General features: G+C 45.4%; 1 protein-coding gene across 1 annotated transcript in view; it reads left to right on the top strand.

Moving 5' to 3' along the window:
- The window catches only part of LOC143276542 (uncharacterized), an 18,979-nt gene extending 5,330 nt beyond the window's left edge, over window positions 1-13,649 (top strand). The window contains exons 3-7 of the mRNA XM_076581102.1: window positions 1,625-3,331; window positions 3,840-4,143; window positions 5,617-6,162; window positions 7,350-7,588; window positions 9,824-13,649. Of these exons, the coding sequence (XP_076437217.1) occupies window positions 1,625-3,331; window positions 3,840-4,143; window positions 5,617-6,162; window positions 7,350-7,588; window positions 9,824-10,113 (3,086 nt within the window). The 3' untranslated portion in view covers window positions 10,114-13,649. The remainder of the gene's footprint in view (window positions 1-1,624; window positions 3,332-3,839; window positions 4,144-5,616; window positions 6,163-7,349; window positions 7,589-9,823) is intronic.
- Window positions 13,650-14,029: the final 380 nt, after the last annotated feature.

Below are 14,029 nucleotides of genomic sequence, written 5' to 3'. Positions count from 1 at the left end.
GGGTGTGGGTTTGAATGGGCGTCCTTTTTGACTCACGTGTGTAACGAGAGAGAGAGTGAGTGTGTGTGTGTGTTTGTCTGTCTGTCTGTGATAAACTTTAGAGTTAACACTTTATCTGCTACCTCCTGAGGCATAGGAAGCAAACTTGGCAAGATGATAGGTATGATGAGTAAGTCCTTTGAAACCATCCGATTTATGAGGATAATATGCTAAGCATGATTCTTCTTCTTCGTTCGTGGGCTGCAACTCCCACGTACAATCGTAAGTACACGAATGGGCTTTTACGTGCAGGGCCGTTTTTACCCCGCCATGTAGGCAGCCATACTCCGTTTTGAGGGGCTGTAAGCAGGATGACTGTCAAAGGTCAAGGTCATTTGGTAAAACAGAAAAATAAAAAAGCTTGATAGAGGTCATGTCTTACTTCCCATTTTAATCAAAATGGTATTGTCAGTGGTGGTGGGTACAGCATGGCCCCTAAGAAATCCTAAATCAGAGGCTAACCCTTTCACTGCCAGTCAATTTAGAGTGCAAAATTCCCTTGTGGTATAAACACAGAAAAGACAGTGGCTAAGAATAGTTGGGGATTCCCCCTTCGATGTATAGAAAATATGGCCTATCCTACCACTGAACATTAAGAGCAGTAGGTTCATGGATAACAGACCAATGACTGGTCACCTTTCAGTGACATGGGTCCTCTACCACGCTTGTGCATAAATGCGAGCTTGGCGGTGAAAGGGTTAAAGGTCAAAATGAAAAAAAAAAGGCATATGATATTGGAAGGAAACGTTTCAATGTGCAAGAGAGAAATAACATTCATGAAATTTGGAACGATTGGTCATGATGAGAACAGAATTCGTGTAAATGGACAAGGTCAGGGGTCAAGGATCAAGGCCACAGCATGGCGTATTAGAAAAATGTAGAAATGTGATAAAATCTGAGTTTTCATCCAATTTTCCTTAAAAATAGTACGGTGTTTTATCTTGGCCAGAACGTTAATGTGCTGTAAATTTAGAGGTCAAAGGTCATGGTCATACCGAACTGTCTTTTTCCCCAGTGATCTGCTTTGCAGTTTTGTTTGGATTAATTAAGTGGTTATCACACGTGAGTCTTGAGGGCCTTGCCTGTCTTGTTTAGAAATATGTCACTGGTTGTCATCTTTAGTCAGTAGCAGAATTACCAGCATTCATGTTATTTGGATCAAGATTGTTTTTCTGTCTCTTCGGACTAGTTGTTTGAATTTGTGTCTGTCTTCCTTCTATCCTGTTTTTCTAACATGACAATTAGGAAAATTAACTAACAACATTCAGTTAGATGAAACAAAGTAAACTTATATGACTATAGCAATTGATTTATTCATTATTCACCCTCACAATAGCTACACGAAATGTGTAGGAAGATATACGTGTTTCAGGGTATGGCTTGGATTTGTTTTGTTTGGTCTCGGTATTTGAGTTTAAAATGGAAATGTTGTGGTTTGGTTTCGAGACTAGTCTATCTTCGTAGTTTGAATCGCGCAAGTTCTTCTGAAATGATAACAATTATGGTATTTATTGTCCGTGTTTGTCATTGGCTATGCCTAATTCAGTAACGCAGCTGATATTATATACTTCTGTCTTGATTTCAGGTAGTTTTTCTCTGTGTCAACGAAAATTCAGAGATCCACATGATGGTCAAGCATTTTATCGTCGATGCTGTTTGGATTTGAGAGGAAAGGAGCCCGGAATCCAGAAGTTTTCATCCGAAGACATCCCGCATCGTCCTGAGCAAGAGGACTTCAAGACACATGCGGCTGCATATTTTAAATGCAGCGAGGACGACATTCACGTGCTTCAGCTGCTTAACGAACCCGCGCCTGCTGTGATCATCAAGGACACTGCACAGCACTTGGCTGTGATCGTCAACTTCGTCAACAACAACGAACATGAAGGCAAAACATGTCTCCTTGTCGGTCGGGACGTCAGTTTGAGTTCAGGGTTAGGTATGTGTAAGCAGTGGGTGGAGAAGACCTTGAAACACCCGCCCTCCTGCCAGGTGTGTCTTCTGCAAAACGGTCAACGACTGGACAGTCCTTACCCCTTCAACGACCTGCAAGACTTCCAAGAACTGCAGCTGACGCGAGTGGAGACTTTAACTTTGAAATTCGTCTGTCGACGGAGTCCTTGCAGTGAACAAGTGTTCTACATCGACTGCAGAAGTACAGATTATGTTCAGGAAGTCAAGGAGAAATTCCTACAGGTTTTTCAAGAAAACCAGCTCGGAGACCACTGCACTGTCACTGATTCGCACAATGTTTGGTTCACCAACGGGGATACCATTGCACCTTCTGACAAACTGTTGACGACCGTGCTGTACCCTAAAGAAGACCAGTTCTCGCTGGAGGCACGCCAAAGCGAGGACACGTTTTACGTGCATTTCCAACCTCCGGATTCCGTGCTGGTCAAACTCAACTTCCGGTCCGACTCCAGAAAGCATTTCAAGTCAGAAAGCGTCATCCTGCTTTCACCGACAACCACCACTGCTCACACTCTCCGACGGGAAGTGTCCAAAGTGGTCCACAAAGACCCTCTGTCCTTTAAAATGTTTATTTCCGACAAGAAAATCGAACAGGACACAGTCCTGGAGCTTTTACTCAGGAACCCACCCTGCACGGTTGACGTGGAGCAACGTCCACAAATTGAGCTGCACGTGCAGCTGCACGAACCGTGCTACTCAGCGCCATGGCCCGTGCTCATGCATAGGTATGAGCTCGTGCAGAGGCTGAAAGAGCACGTGTGTTCCGTTCTGGGCATGCCGTTCCACTGCGTCGACCTTCACCACAAAGACGCCCGCCTCGACGAATCCCTCGACCTGAGGGGCTCCCGTTTGCGGACCGGCGACACGGTGAAGGCGCTGGTTCTTCCCAACCGTATCCGTGTCCGGGTGAGGCTGGTGGGGTGCGATCACTGGGAGGAGGTAGTGGTGGACGACGTCAACGTCACCACTGTGGGGCATCTCATTGCCTACGTCTGTGCCCCCCACAAGGACAGTCCCTTCAGACAGACGCCCGGACACGACGGAGGAGCAAGGACCACGGAGCAGGAGTCTCCCCCTTTCTCGGGGGTCATCACGTTCAAAGCTCTCCACCGCCGGAAGGTTCTTGCCCACGGGGCCACTCTACGCGAGGCCGGGGTGGCCATGAACTCCAGAGTGCTGGTGCAGCGCCAGAAGAGCTTTTGCTTCACGTCATCCTGTTTCGGGAGGGTACCGATCTACGTGTGCTGCTCGGAGGACGACTACAGGCCTGCGGAAAGGGTGATGGTGATGTGTGACGGGGGAAGGATTTACTGGGCCAGTAAGTGTGGTGCGTTTTGGTTTGGTTTGGTTTTTTGCCCAGAGTGATCCACAAAGTGGTCCACAAAGTGGTCCAAAGTGTGTCCTTTCGTTGTTGTTGTTGTTGTTGATGATTATGGTGATTGGTGCTGTTATTGTTATTGTTGTTGTTATTGTCATCATCTTCATATTCATCATCATTATTATCATCATCAGCAGCAGTATTTTGGTGTGTGTGTGTGTGTGTGTGTGTGTGTGTGTGTGTGTGTGTGTGTCCATGCGTGAATGTATTGTGTATATATATCGTGAATGTGTGTGTGCATGTGTTGTTGTATGCTGAAGTTGTATATTGTGTGTATGTATTGTGTGCGTGCGTGCGTGCGTGCGTGTGTGTGTGAACTTGTATATATTGTGTGTATTATGCGTGTATATTTTTTGTGTTACGTGTGTGTGTGTGTGTGAATGTGTGTGAATGTGTGTGTGTGTGTGTGTGTGTGTGCGCGCGCGCGCGTGCGCGTGCGCGTGAACAGATCCACGTGGTGAGGAAGCGGACGAGGTGCCGTCGGTGCAGCAGCAGCCTTGGCCCCATGACCAGCTGCCCACCCCGAGCGGCCTTCAGGCCTGCAGCGGACCGCTGAGCCACCAGTTCCCCCCCTACGGCACGGGCAGCACGGACAGCACGGAGAGCACCCCACAGACACCCCCATCACCAGCCCCATGGCCCTACGTGTGCAGCACGTGCAAGTCGGAATCCATGCCCGTCTTCCCCTCGTCCTCTCCCGTACAGGGGAAGATGAGTAGGAGTCAGTCTTCCAACTTGAGAGATCGGAGGACGTATGTCTTTCTTTCGTATCACTTTTTTGTGGGGGTGGGGGGGCGGGGGAGGGGGGGTTGGGGGGGGGACGGTCTGTTTCTTTTCTAAGTTAATGCTTTAACTGATCCGAGAACAGAAACGACAGAAGGACGGATGAGGGATTACGGAAGGATTTCTTTTTTTTCTTCTTCGTCTTCGTTCGTCGGCTGCAACTCCCACGTTCACTCGTATGATACACGACTGGGCTTTTACGTGTATGGCCGTTTTTACCCCGCCGTGAAGGCAGCCATACTCCGCTTTCGGGGGTGTGCATGCTGGGTATGTTCTTGTTTCCACAACCCACCGAACGCTGACATGGATTACAGGACGGATTACAGGATCTTTAACGTGCGTATTTGATCTTCTGCATGCGTATGTACACGAAGGGGGTTCAGGCACTAAGCAGGTCTGAACTTACGTTGACCTGGGAGATGGGAAAAATATCCACTCTTTACCCACCAGGCGCCGTTACCGAGATTCGAACTCGGGACCCTCAGAATGAAAGTCCAACGCTTTAACCACTCGGCTATTGCACCCGTCTGTGGCCGTCGTTCTTTCGTATATAACTCTGTTTTTGTTTGTTGTTGTCTGTTTGTTTTCTCAGTTCATGCTTTGTACTTATTGACTTGGACGAGTGAAGGATGGACATCCAAGTTGGTGGGAGGACAAAAAGTCTATGTACATTATTGACGTATTTATTACTCGTTTTATAAACACTGCTGCATAAAATTTCTAGGGGCTTTTGTTAAAATACAGAAGACGAGCAAAAACGACAATAATAACGGATTTGTCATGTAAGGAAGAAGGTATGAGTATTTTACACCATGATGTGTATTGTATACATTACATGTAAACATTAGTGGAATAAAATCTGTGTGTACAGGTGCCTCTATAAGTATATATATATGTGCATAAAAAAACAAACTTTTTGTCTGTCTGTCTGTATATATGTACGTATGCATATTTGTATATATGTTTGGTGCAAGAATTTCCTAGCTCTTAGTGCTGCAGTCTTGGGAGCTAGTTGGCCTTTGGGGACTGTCCCAACGCTAACTTTTCTAAAGCCTTCTTGGACGAGAGTGGGGACGTACTTTGGGAAAGGCACTCACCGCTGAAATCAAATTTGGCAATGCACAATCCACAAAAATCAAAGTCTAGCTCAGATAGTCGGATCAGCACACGCACACACAACACACACACACACAAAACACACACACACACACACACACACACACAACACACACACACACACACACACACAACACAACACACACACCACAACACAACACACACACACACAGCACACACACACAACACACACACACCACAACACAACACACACACACACACACGCACACACACACAACACACACAACATACCACAGCACACACACACACACACACACACACACACCACACATACATACAATAACGACGACGCCTCCTTCGGGCAGGGGGCAGGCCGAAGGACCCACCACCAGCTCATCATCACTCCGCCACTCCACGCCAGTCCACGACGGGAGGAACGACCAGGAGGAGCTGGCATCGTCACTGCACTCCATGGATCTGTGTGACGGGGATCCTTCTGACGCTGGGTCCACACTTCCTTCGTCCACCAGACAGGATGGCTACCTTTCTGACCCGGTAGCTTCCAGACGTACACATCGTCTTCAACCCAACCTGAAAGTGAAGCTGAGTCCTGTGAAGGTTTTGCCCCAAAATATGGACATAGGGCAGCAACGAAATGGGAACGGCAGTCGTCCAGTTAGACAGCAGTTCCGACCCGGTGGTGGTGGTGGTGGCGGCGGCTCATCAACAGCACGCTCCCTGTCTCCGCTTGTTCAGGAACATTCTGGCCACTTCCTGTCACCAAACAAAAGTCACCATGGAAACGGGGGGAGCGGCTTCCGGTTCTCTACCAGTCTTCCGTTAACCCCCAGGGCTCGTGGGGACCAAAGCTTGTCGGACGTGGATAGAACGTCCCAAAAAGCCGTGACCAGGTGACTTGAATGATCTTTGAACGATCTTGCTTATTCGGGATTTTAAATGGCTATGCCAGTCTTAAATAAAAGCTCATTTGTGTTTGCACGTTTCTTCTGGCATTGCTGTTGTATGCACATGTCAAATGGCTGGTATAAGGACAAACCCGAAGCTTCCTGTATCTGAGGAAGTGTCTGGGTTTATTTCAATGTACCTGATATTTACCTGTGCGCCAGCTGAATCACAAGCATAAGCAGCATTGACTTGAAATTGTGTACGTTGTAAATGGGGAGAGTCACTTCACTTTACTATTTGTTGATATTGGTGATGAGTTCCATCATGATTTTATATTTCGATGTTGGTTGTTTTTTTCAGACAAGGTAGAAGACATTTGTAAAAGGCATATTAAAACAGAATCCCAAACACTTAAGTGCTCTCATTTGTTTATGAAAAAGAACATGGCAACTTTACTGAAATATCTATAGAATATTTCTAACTGGCTTGATTTCTGTACACACTGTTTGTTATCGTCAATGCAGATTGTGTTAGAGGTGGTTTTCTGTTCAAATAATATCTTAAGACGGCATTATTCCATTTACTTACATGTTCATTATGTTCTGTGTAATCTCGCCACACACACTGTCGGCATTTCTTGTATGCCTTTGTCTCTGTTGTTGTTGTTTGTTTCATGGCGTCGTTTTGGAATAAGGCTTGACTCGACTTGTGACCAGGTCCTATTGTTGTTTGTTTCCATGCAACCACCTTGGCGTCCTTTTGGAATAATTCGGCGTCGTTTTGGAATAAGGCTTGACTCGACTTGTGACCAGGTCCTATTGTTGTTTGTTTCCATGCAACCACCTTGGCGTCCTTTTGGAATAATTCTTGACTTGACTTGTGACCAGGTCCTATTGTTGTTTGTTTCCATGTAACCACCTTGGCGTCCTTTTGGAATAATTCTTGACTTGACTTGTGACCAGGTCCTATTGTTGTTTGTTTGTTTCCATGCAACCACCTTGGCGTCCTTTTGGAATAATTCTTGACTTGACTTGTGACCAAGTCCTATTGTTGTTTGTTTCCATGTACCCCCCCTCCACCCCACCCTCACCCCTATGGCGTCTTTTTGGAATTAGTCTTGACTTGTGACCAGGTCCATGTGGATTAATAAAGTGTTTTTGATTGATTGATTGATTGATTGATTGATTGACAGGTCCTATACGGTGCAGCAGAGTCTGGAGGAAAAGAAAGGAGAACTGGTGACGACCACACAGGTCCAGACCACGCACACCATCCCCAAGGAGATGCTGAAGCAGTCAGGGTTGGTGCCGGGACTGATATCGCCATTTCCGTTCGGTCCCCCCTCTGCCACCTCCCAGCTGGCCTTGCCTGGAGCCCAAGGGGCACCTGCCGAGGAGTGCGACTTCCCCCGTGGTGACATAACGTTCGCTTGTGAGTATCACGAATGCGAATACACAGACTTTATTGTCTATACTTTGGTACAGAGATATTATTTTTGGCAGACCATACACCAGACCATGCTGTGTATCAGTATTCTAGGTCCAATCGCTTAGTTGTTTTTTCAGAAGACAAATAGAATAAAAAAGACTGCTGTTTGATAAAACGCGACTTAAATATTTCGCTTGTAAATATCTAGAAATGGATATAAGATCGTTTAATTGTTCCAAATTATGTGGTGTTCTATGCTCTGCTCTCATGGTGACATCAGTTTCGATCCCCCTCCACTTCCGTGCTTGGGTTCAGACCGGTAAAAGCCTTCGATGTTGACATATTCATGGGGGACTGTGTCGGAAGGACGTGGTGGCAGTCTCCACTCTGGAGAGTGAAAAGGCGCTCACTCAGTCAGGCTGGCAAAGCGATTTGTGTCGTCACTGGGGGTGTCCTGCGTATGTTAAATCAGAACATGGACCACTGAACACCCACTGAAACGACTCAGCAGCAATGCAGGGTCTCCTCTGGCGTGTGGCCTCCTTGCGGTCTGACACCGATGGTTTCCTGTGGACTGCCGCCGCTTGCACAACGACGGACGAACCAGAATGTTGCCGTGGCCGTGTGTAAGGGATAGGAATAAACGGCGTGGGAGCAGTTCAGTTCAGTTACTCAAGGAGGCGTCAGAGCGTTCGGAAAAATTGATATCACTTTGTTGTTCAGTAAAGACTATTGTCTAAGATGCAACTTAAGTTTTCTTGTTGACAAAACGTTTGAATGTGAGAATCAAGTTTAAAGATTCAATCGCTTTGTTGTTCAGAAAATGGACTGCTGTTTGACGGGCGCAACAGCCGAGTGGTTAAAGCGTTGGACTTTCGATCTGAGGGTCCCGGGTTCGAATCTCGGTGACGGCGCCTGGTGGGTAAATGGTGGAGATTTTTCCCATCTCCCAGGTCAACATATGTGCAGACCTACTAGTGCCTGAACCCCCTTCGTGTGTATACGGCAAGCAGAAGATCAAATACGCACGTTAAAGATCCTGCAATCTATGTCAGCGTTCGGTGGATTATAGAAACAAGAACATGCCCAGCATGCACACCCCCGAAAGCGGAGCATGGCTGCCTACATGGCGGGGTAAAAACGGTCATACACGTAAAAGCAGCTTATTTTCTTGGTGACATTGAGAACATTCGCTTGCGAGTATCAAGAATAAAGACGCTGTCGCTTTGTTGTTCAGTAAACAGACTATTGTTTAAAATAAAATGCAGCAGAAGTTTTCCTCCAGCTACAGAATTTCCACAGCAAACAGGAGGTGGGGGGGGGAGGTTAATTGTAAATCATTCAAAGCATACTTGAGATTTGCAAAGTGATAATAAGAGTGACCTCGCGATCATAGCTGTGTTGCGATGTTGCCACTCAAACTTTCGCTCAATAAAGTATATATATATATATATATATATATATATATATAGAGAGAGAGAGAGAGAGAGAGAGAGAGAGAGAGAGAGAGAGAGTGATGCCGGGTTCGGGGATTTGCAGAATTTGTATAACAGCAATGCCCATCGATAATGACCTCAGATTCAGTTCTGAAGCCAAACCCAAAAGTGATGCCTTTAAAAACAAATTAAAAAAAAACTGTTTGGTGTTTTTGTTCCCCCCCCCCCCCCCCCTTTATTCAGATTAAGGCCTTGGCCCCATACTGAAGTGGCTAATACAAAATAACACAATACACAATTCTCACTAACAAAGGTAACAGTTAACAGACATAAGCTCTACAGACGAATATTAAGAGACTTCAGTACGTAGCGTCTTGCTTGCTTCATAAATATACATAGCTAAATTTCTTTTGAAAGACCTGTCTCATTTCTTGTTGACAACAACATATTTAGCCTAAAATGACATAGTTCTGTATAATACATTGGAGGAATTAATTTCACTCTGAGATGATGAACAGCAGGGTAAGAAAACAAATACTTCTTTAGCCTGATTGCACAGGCGTAATTTCCTGTTCACTTACGTTTCTGTAGCTAAAACAATGACAAGCAATATCAGAGAAAACGAATCTGTTTCCTTAAAGCACTCTTTACATAATTATCTATTCATTTTTATGCCAGGGTAAGGTTCTATCTTGTGCGTTTTCTCGAAAAATGTACAATGTGCAAGTCTACCACTGTTATACACATGGTCCTGCCAGTCCTGCCACCTACAATCAGTTATTCTTCACTGTTTGGTGTGCAGACGTCAAGAAATCAACAATAATGCTCATCGCCAACAACCTGGGAACAGAAGGTATGAACATACTGATGGACCTACTTCCCAGAAACATCGTCACCGAGATCGAAGAGCGCTTCCCCAGAGAAGCGGCTCGAAGATACTCCGAAGGTCTCTCCAGGTGGCTGCAGCTCAAGGGTAGCAAGGCCACCGTCACGGATCTGAAGGAGGTTCTGAACAGATACGGGAGGACCGACCTCGTGGAGGAGGTGGACAAGAACGAAGCCAAAGAACGGGGCTACGAGACCGCTCCTTGACGTCAGGACAGGACAGGACAGGGCAGGGCAGGGCAGGACAGGACAGGACAGGACAGGGCAGGGCAGGGCAGGGCAGGGCAGGGCAGGAAAGGGCAGGGCAGGGCAAGACAAAGCAAGGCAAGACAAGGCAAGACAAGACAAGGCAAGGCGAGACAAGGCAAGGCAAGGCAAGGCAAGGCAAGGCAAGAGAAGACAAGGCAAGACACAAGGCAAGGCAAGACAAGACAAGGCAAGGCGAGACAAGGCAAGGCACAAGGCAAGGCAAGGCCAGTAGTGGTCCCCCTACCCCCACCCTCCATTAGAACTTGAGTAGTGGTCTGGGAGCTAGTTTCTCAGCATGGCGTGAACCATTAGAGAAGAATTGCCACCAAGTTATTCAAACTCAAACGTTTCGACCATCTTTTGTTTTGCCCACGACTAATCTGTGGAGCTCTTTCCCAGATCACAAAGATAGAAACCTGCTACTTATTTTCAGTTCACTCTAAACTTGGTTAGCTACTGATTCTGTAGCATCACACAGTTATTTCTACTGCAGTGGAACCGAAGAGTTTTGGACACATAATTGTGAAAACCGAATAAGCATTGATGAAAACAGATGAGCGTGGCTTCAGTTCTAAGTGCAATTACTCCTTTTTCTGTGTTGATAATTAATCAAAGCTCACTCCATACTGATCCAATGTAGCTTAAATTCTAAGAGCCAGTACTCCATTTTCTGTGTTGATAATCAATTAAAAACTTACTCCATACTGATCCAACGTGGCTTGAATTCTAAGAGCAATTACTCCTTTTTCTGTGTTGCTGATTACTTAAAACTCACTCCATACTCTGATCCAACGTGGCTGGAATTCTAAGTGTACTTACTCCTTTTTTGTGTGTTGATAATTAATCAAAACCCACTCCATACTGATCCAACGTGGCATGGATTCAAAGTGTAATTACTCCTTTTTGTGTGTTATTAATTGATTAAAAACTCACATCATGCCGAGTACTGCTGTAGCGGGGTAAGTTCTGCCCAACATAATTTTTCTTGCAGGGTATACTGCTGTATCCGTTCTCACCCTCTTCCAAAACTTTCCAAGGCACGTGCTGCTGTGCATGGAGCGTGCTGCACGTCTCCGCTGTCTTCCCTTATTAGCATAACGTGACCTCTGACCACTGTTACCGGCCAATCGTTCTTTGTCACTGTGGGTTTGAGCTATTTTTATACTGATTCATGTGTGGCAAGTGACATAGACAGCGGGAATGGAGAAGTATGATTGGTGGTGGACGATATGCAAATGACCTACTGGCTGTTCAAACAGATGAAGGGTTTGTTTCAGCTCCCCCCCCCCCCCACACCCCGACGCCCCCCCTCCCACCCCCTCTCCCTCCCAACCGACACTTCCACCACACACAGCACACCAGGTGCAGTTACAAAGCATGGCAGACCAGCATTGCTCCCCTCCAGTTGATGCAAGTTCACTTGCAGTTTGTACAGGCTGTCATTCATTCATTCATTCATCCTTCACACTTAGTGGGATTCTCAAAGTAAATTTTTGTGGCAAACAGGTGGGTTTTTGTTTCTTTGTGGGTTTTTTTTCTCGTGATTTGCACTTGATACTTTCAGTTCTCAGCTTCGTCACTGAATCAGTAAATCACTCGACATACAACTTCATAGATGAGAAGGGACAAACTGTTTAAAAAATAACAAACAAAACCATAATCGGCTGGTCACGTGGACTGAAGGACAGAACGGTGAACAGAAAGAAAAAAAAAACATGCATGGCTTGACGTTAAAGAATGAATTGTTGCCTTTGTCATGACTGATATGTGTTGCTGTGTGCTCTGCAGCAGAAAATGGAGATGGAGAAAGGGGGTAGTGGAGGGAGGGGTGGAATGATATAATCCTTATATTTCATTGTACATTTTATTCATACTATGGTGATATAATGGTTTGGGTCACAAAATGACTGTTCTTCAAACGATAAGTGATGATGATGAATTGTTGTCTCTCTCTGTTGTGTGTGTGTTGTGTGTGTTTAGTTTAACGTCTTTTCTCTGTTTAGTGTTATCATACGAAAAAAAAAAGAGGAAGGGGGTGGGGGGGTGCACGAAGGGGGGTGGAGTATGCGCGCATGAGAGATGAGGCTGTGTGTGTGTGTGCGAGTGTGCGAGCAGTCGCGCGGACGCGACTTTTCTATAACAACGAAACATCCAAGTCTTCCATTTTCATCATTCGTAAATATCAAGATATTTACTTCCCTACTTACATTCCAAAATATACATTTTGATCTTTGTTATCTGTTTATTGAAATGGCAGCTTGTTGTCTGTTATTTTCTTTGTTGTTGTTCTTTTATTGTTGCTGCTGATGATGTTGTTTTTACTTCTTGTCCTAATTTTTCATCTTCTTTTCAAATGAATTTAATTCTCTTGCTTCCGGGCATGCAGTTCTGAATCGATCGTGTTATGGGAACAAAAAGCTGTATGTGTCTTTAACATTTGTTTTCCATTGCTCAGATGACTTACTTGTAGTGGTTTGTAAAGAAAGTGTTCATTTTTTGTGGTCTTTCTGTCGCCTTTTATGTAAATCAGTTTCCTGGGAAACTGATGCCATTGACCGCTGTCGCTGGAGGATGCTGTGCTCTAGTGGCACAAAGACGTTTGAAAACAAGAGAACGCTGGCCATTATGGAGAAGCGTGAGCGAAGGAAGCAGGGCTCAACTCCTGGAGACGTTTTTCCTTGCAACACCTGTGGGAAGTGCTGCGCATCCAGAATCGGCCTCTTCTCCCACATGAGGACACACACTGAGAGAGAAGCCTGCCTGCCTACTCATCCGTCGGACCGACGGGAGACTCCATCATATATAAATACTGAAAGGAAATGGCTGCGGCCTTTGACAGATGGTGCCAGGTGTAAGTCGTATTGTTAGAAAACCAGACAGAATTCTATGTTTTTAGGATAATATTTTTTTACACTGAAGAGAAGAAGAGGGCAGTAATTCGCACAGAGAGTTCAATCTTCATACTCTCGCACTCACTCACTCGCTCACTTAGTTACTTACAGTTCTACTTTTATACTCACTCACTCACTCACTTACTTACAGTTTTACCTTTATACTCACGCACGCACTCACTCACTCAGTTTTACCTTTATACTCACTCACTCACTCACTTACATACTTAGTTTTACCCACACACCCACTTACTGCCCTGTGGGACAAATCTTCTTCCTCGTTCGCCTCTCGTTAGATGAGCAGCCCGGTGTCCTCGATGAAGGCTGCCGTCCGTCGCAGCTCCTCCAGGGTGCTGTACAGCTTGGGACAAATAGTCTCCACCATATTTTTGTACGGTTATAGCTGGGTGGTAATGAGGCAGTATTTTGTGGTGTTGCCATACCATTCCCAAACGTCCCAGATATTGTTATTATTTTCAATCTGTGTGTGTGTGTGTGTCATTTCCATTGTGTGTTTACCCCAGCTTTTTGTAATCGGCAGTTGTTTCAAATTCTGACCAAGATTAAACGCGCTTGTTTGTTGGAAGTTGTTTCGCCCCCCCCCCCCCCCCCCCCCCCCCCCAAGCTTCAGAATATTTTTTTATGCTTTTTAAGAAAAAAATATGAATGGACGTTTTTTGTCATTTAAATGTATTTACGATGGATGTTTTTAAAGTATATTTTTACACGTGTTTTTAATCCATAAGTTTTACAATTATTTGTATAGTTTTGGCTTTGCATTGAGTTGTACTGTATCATATTGCATTGTATTTCTCATAATGCTTTGTGCCGTGATATATCGTTTTGCATTATTTTTGCTTTATAGTTCTCATGATGCATTGTGCGTGCGATAGTAGGCTACTGTGTTGCGTCGTGTTTTCTCAAATGTTGCGTTGTGTTGCGTTGTTACACTGACATCGGTTTCGGATGGTAAAATGGCAGGA

This window comes from Babylonia areolata, chromosome 32, assembly GCF_041734735.1.
Source record: "Babylonia areolata isolate BAREFJ2019XMU chromosome 32, ASM4173473v1, whole genome shotgun sequence".
NCBI lineage: Eukaryota > Metazoa > Mollusca > Gastropoda > Neogastropoda > Buccinidae > Babylonia > Babylonia areolata.
This window is presented reverse-complemented; position numbering and strand designations above follow the sequence as displayed.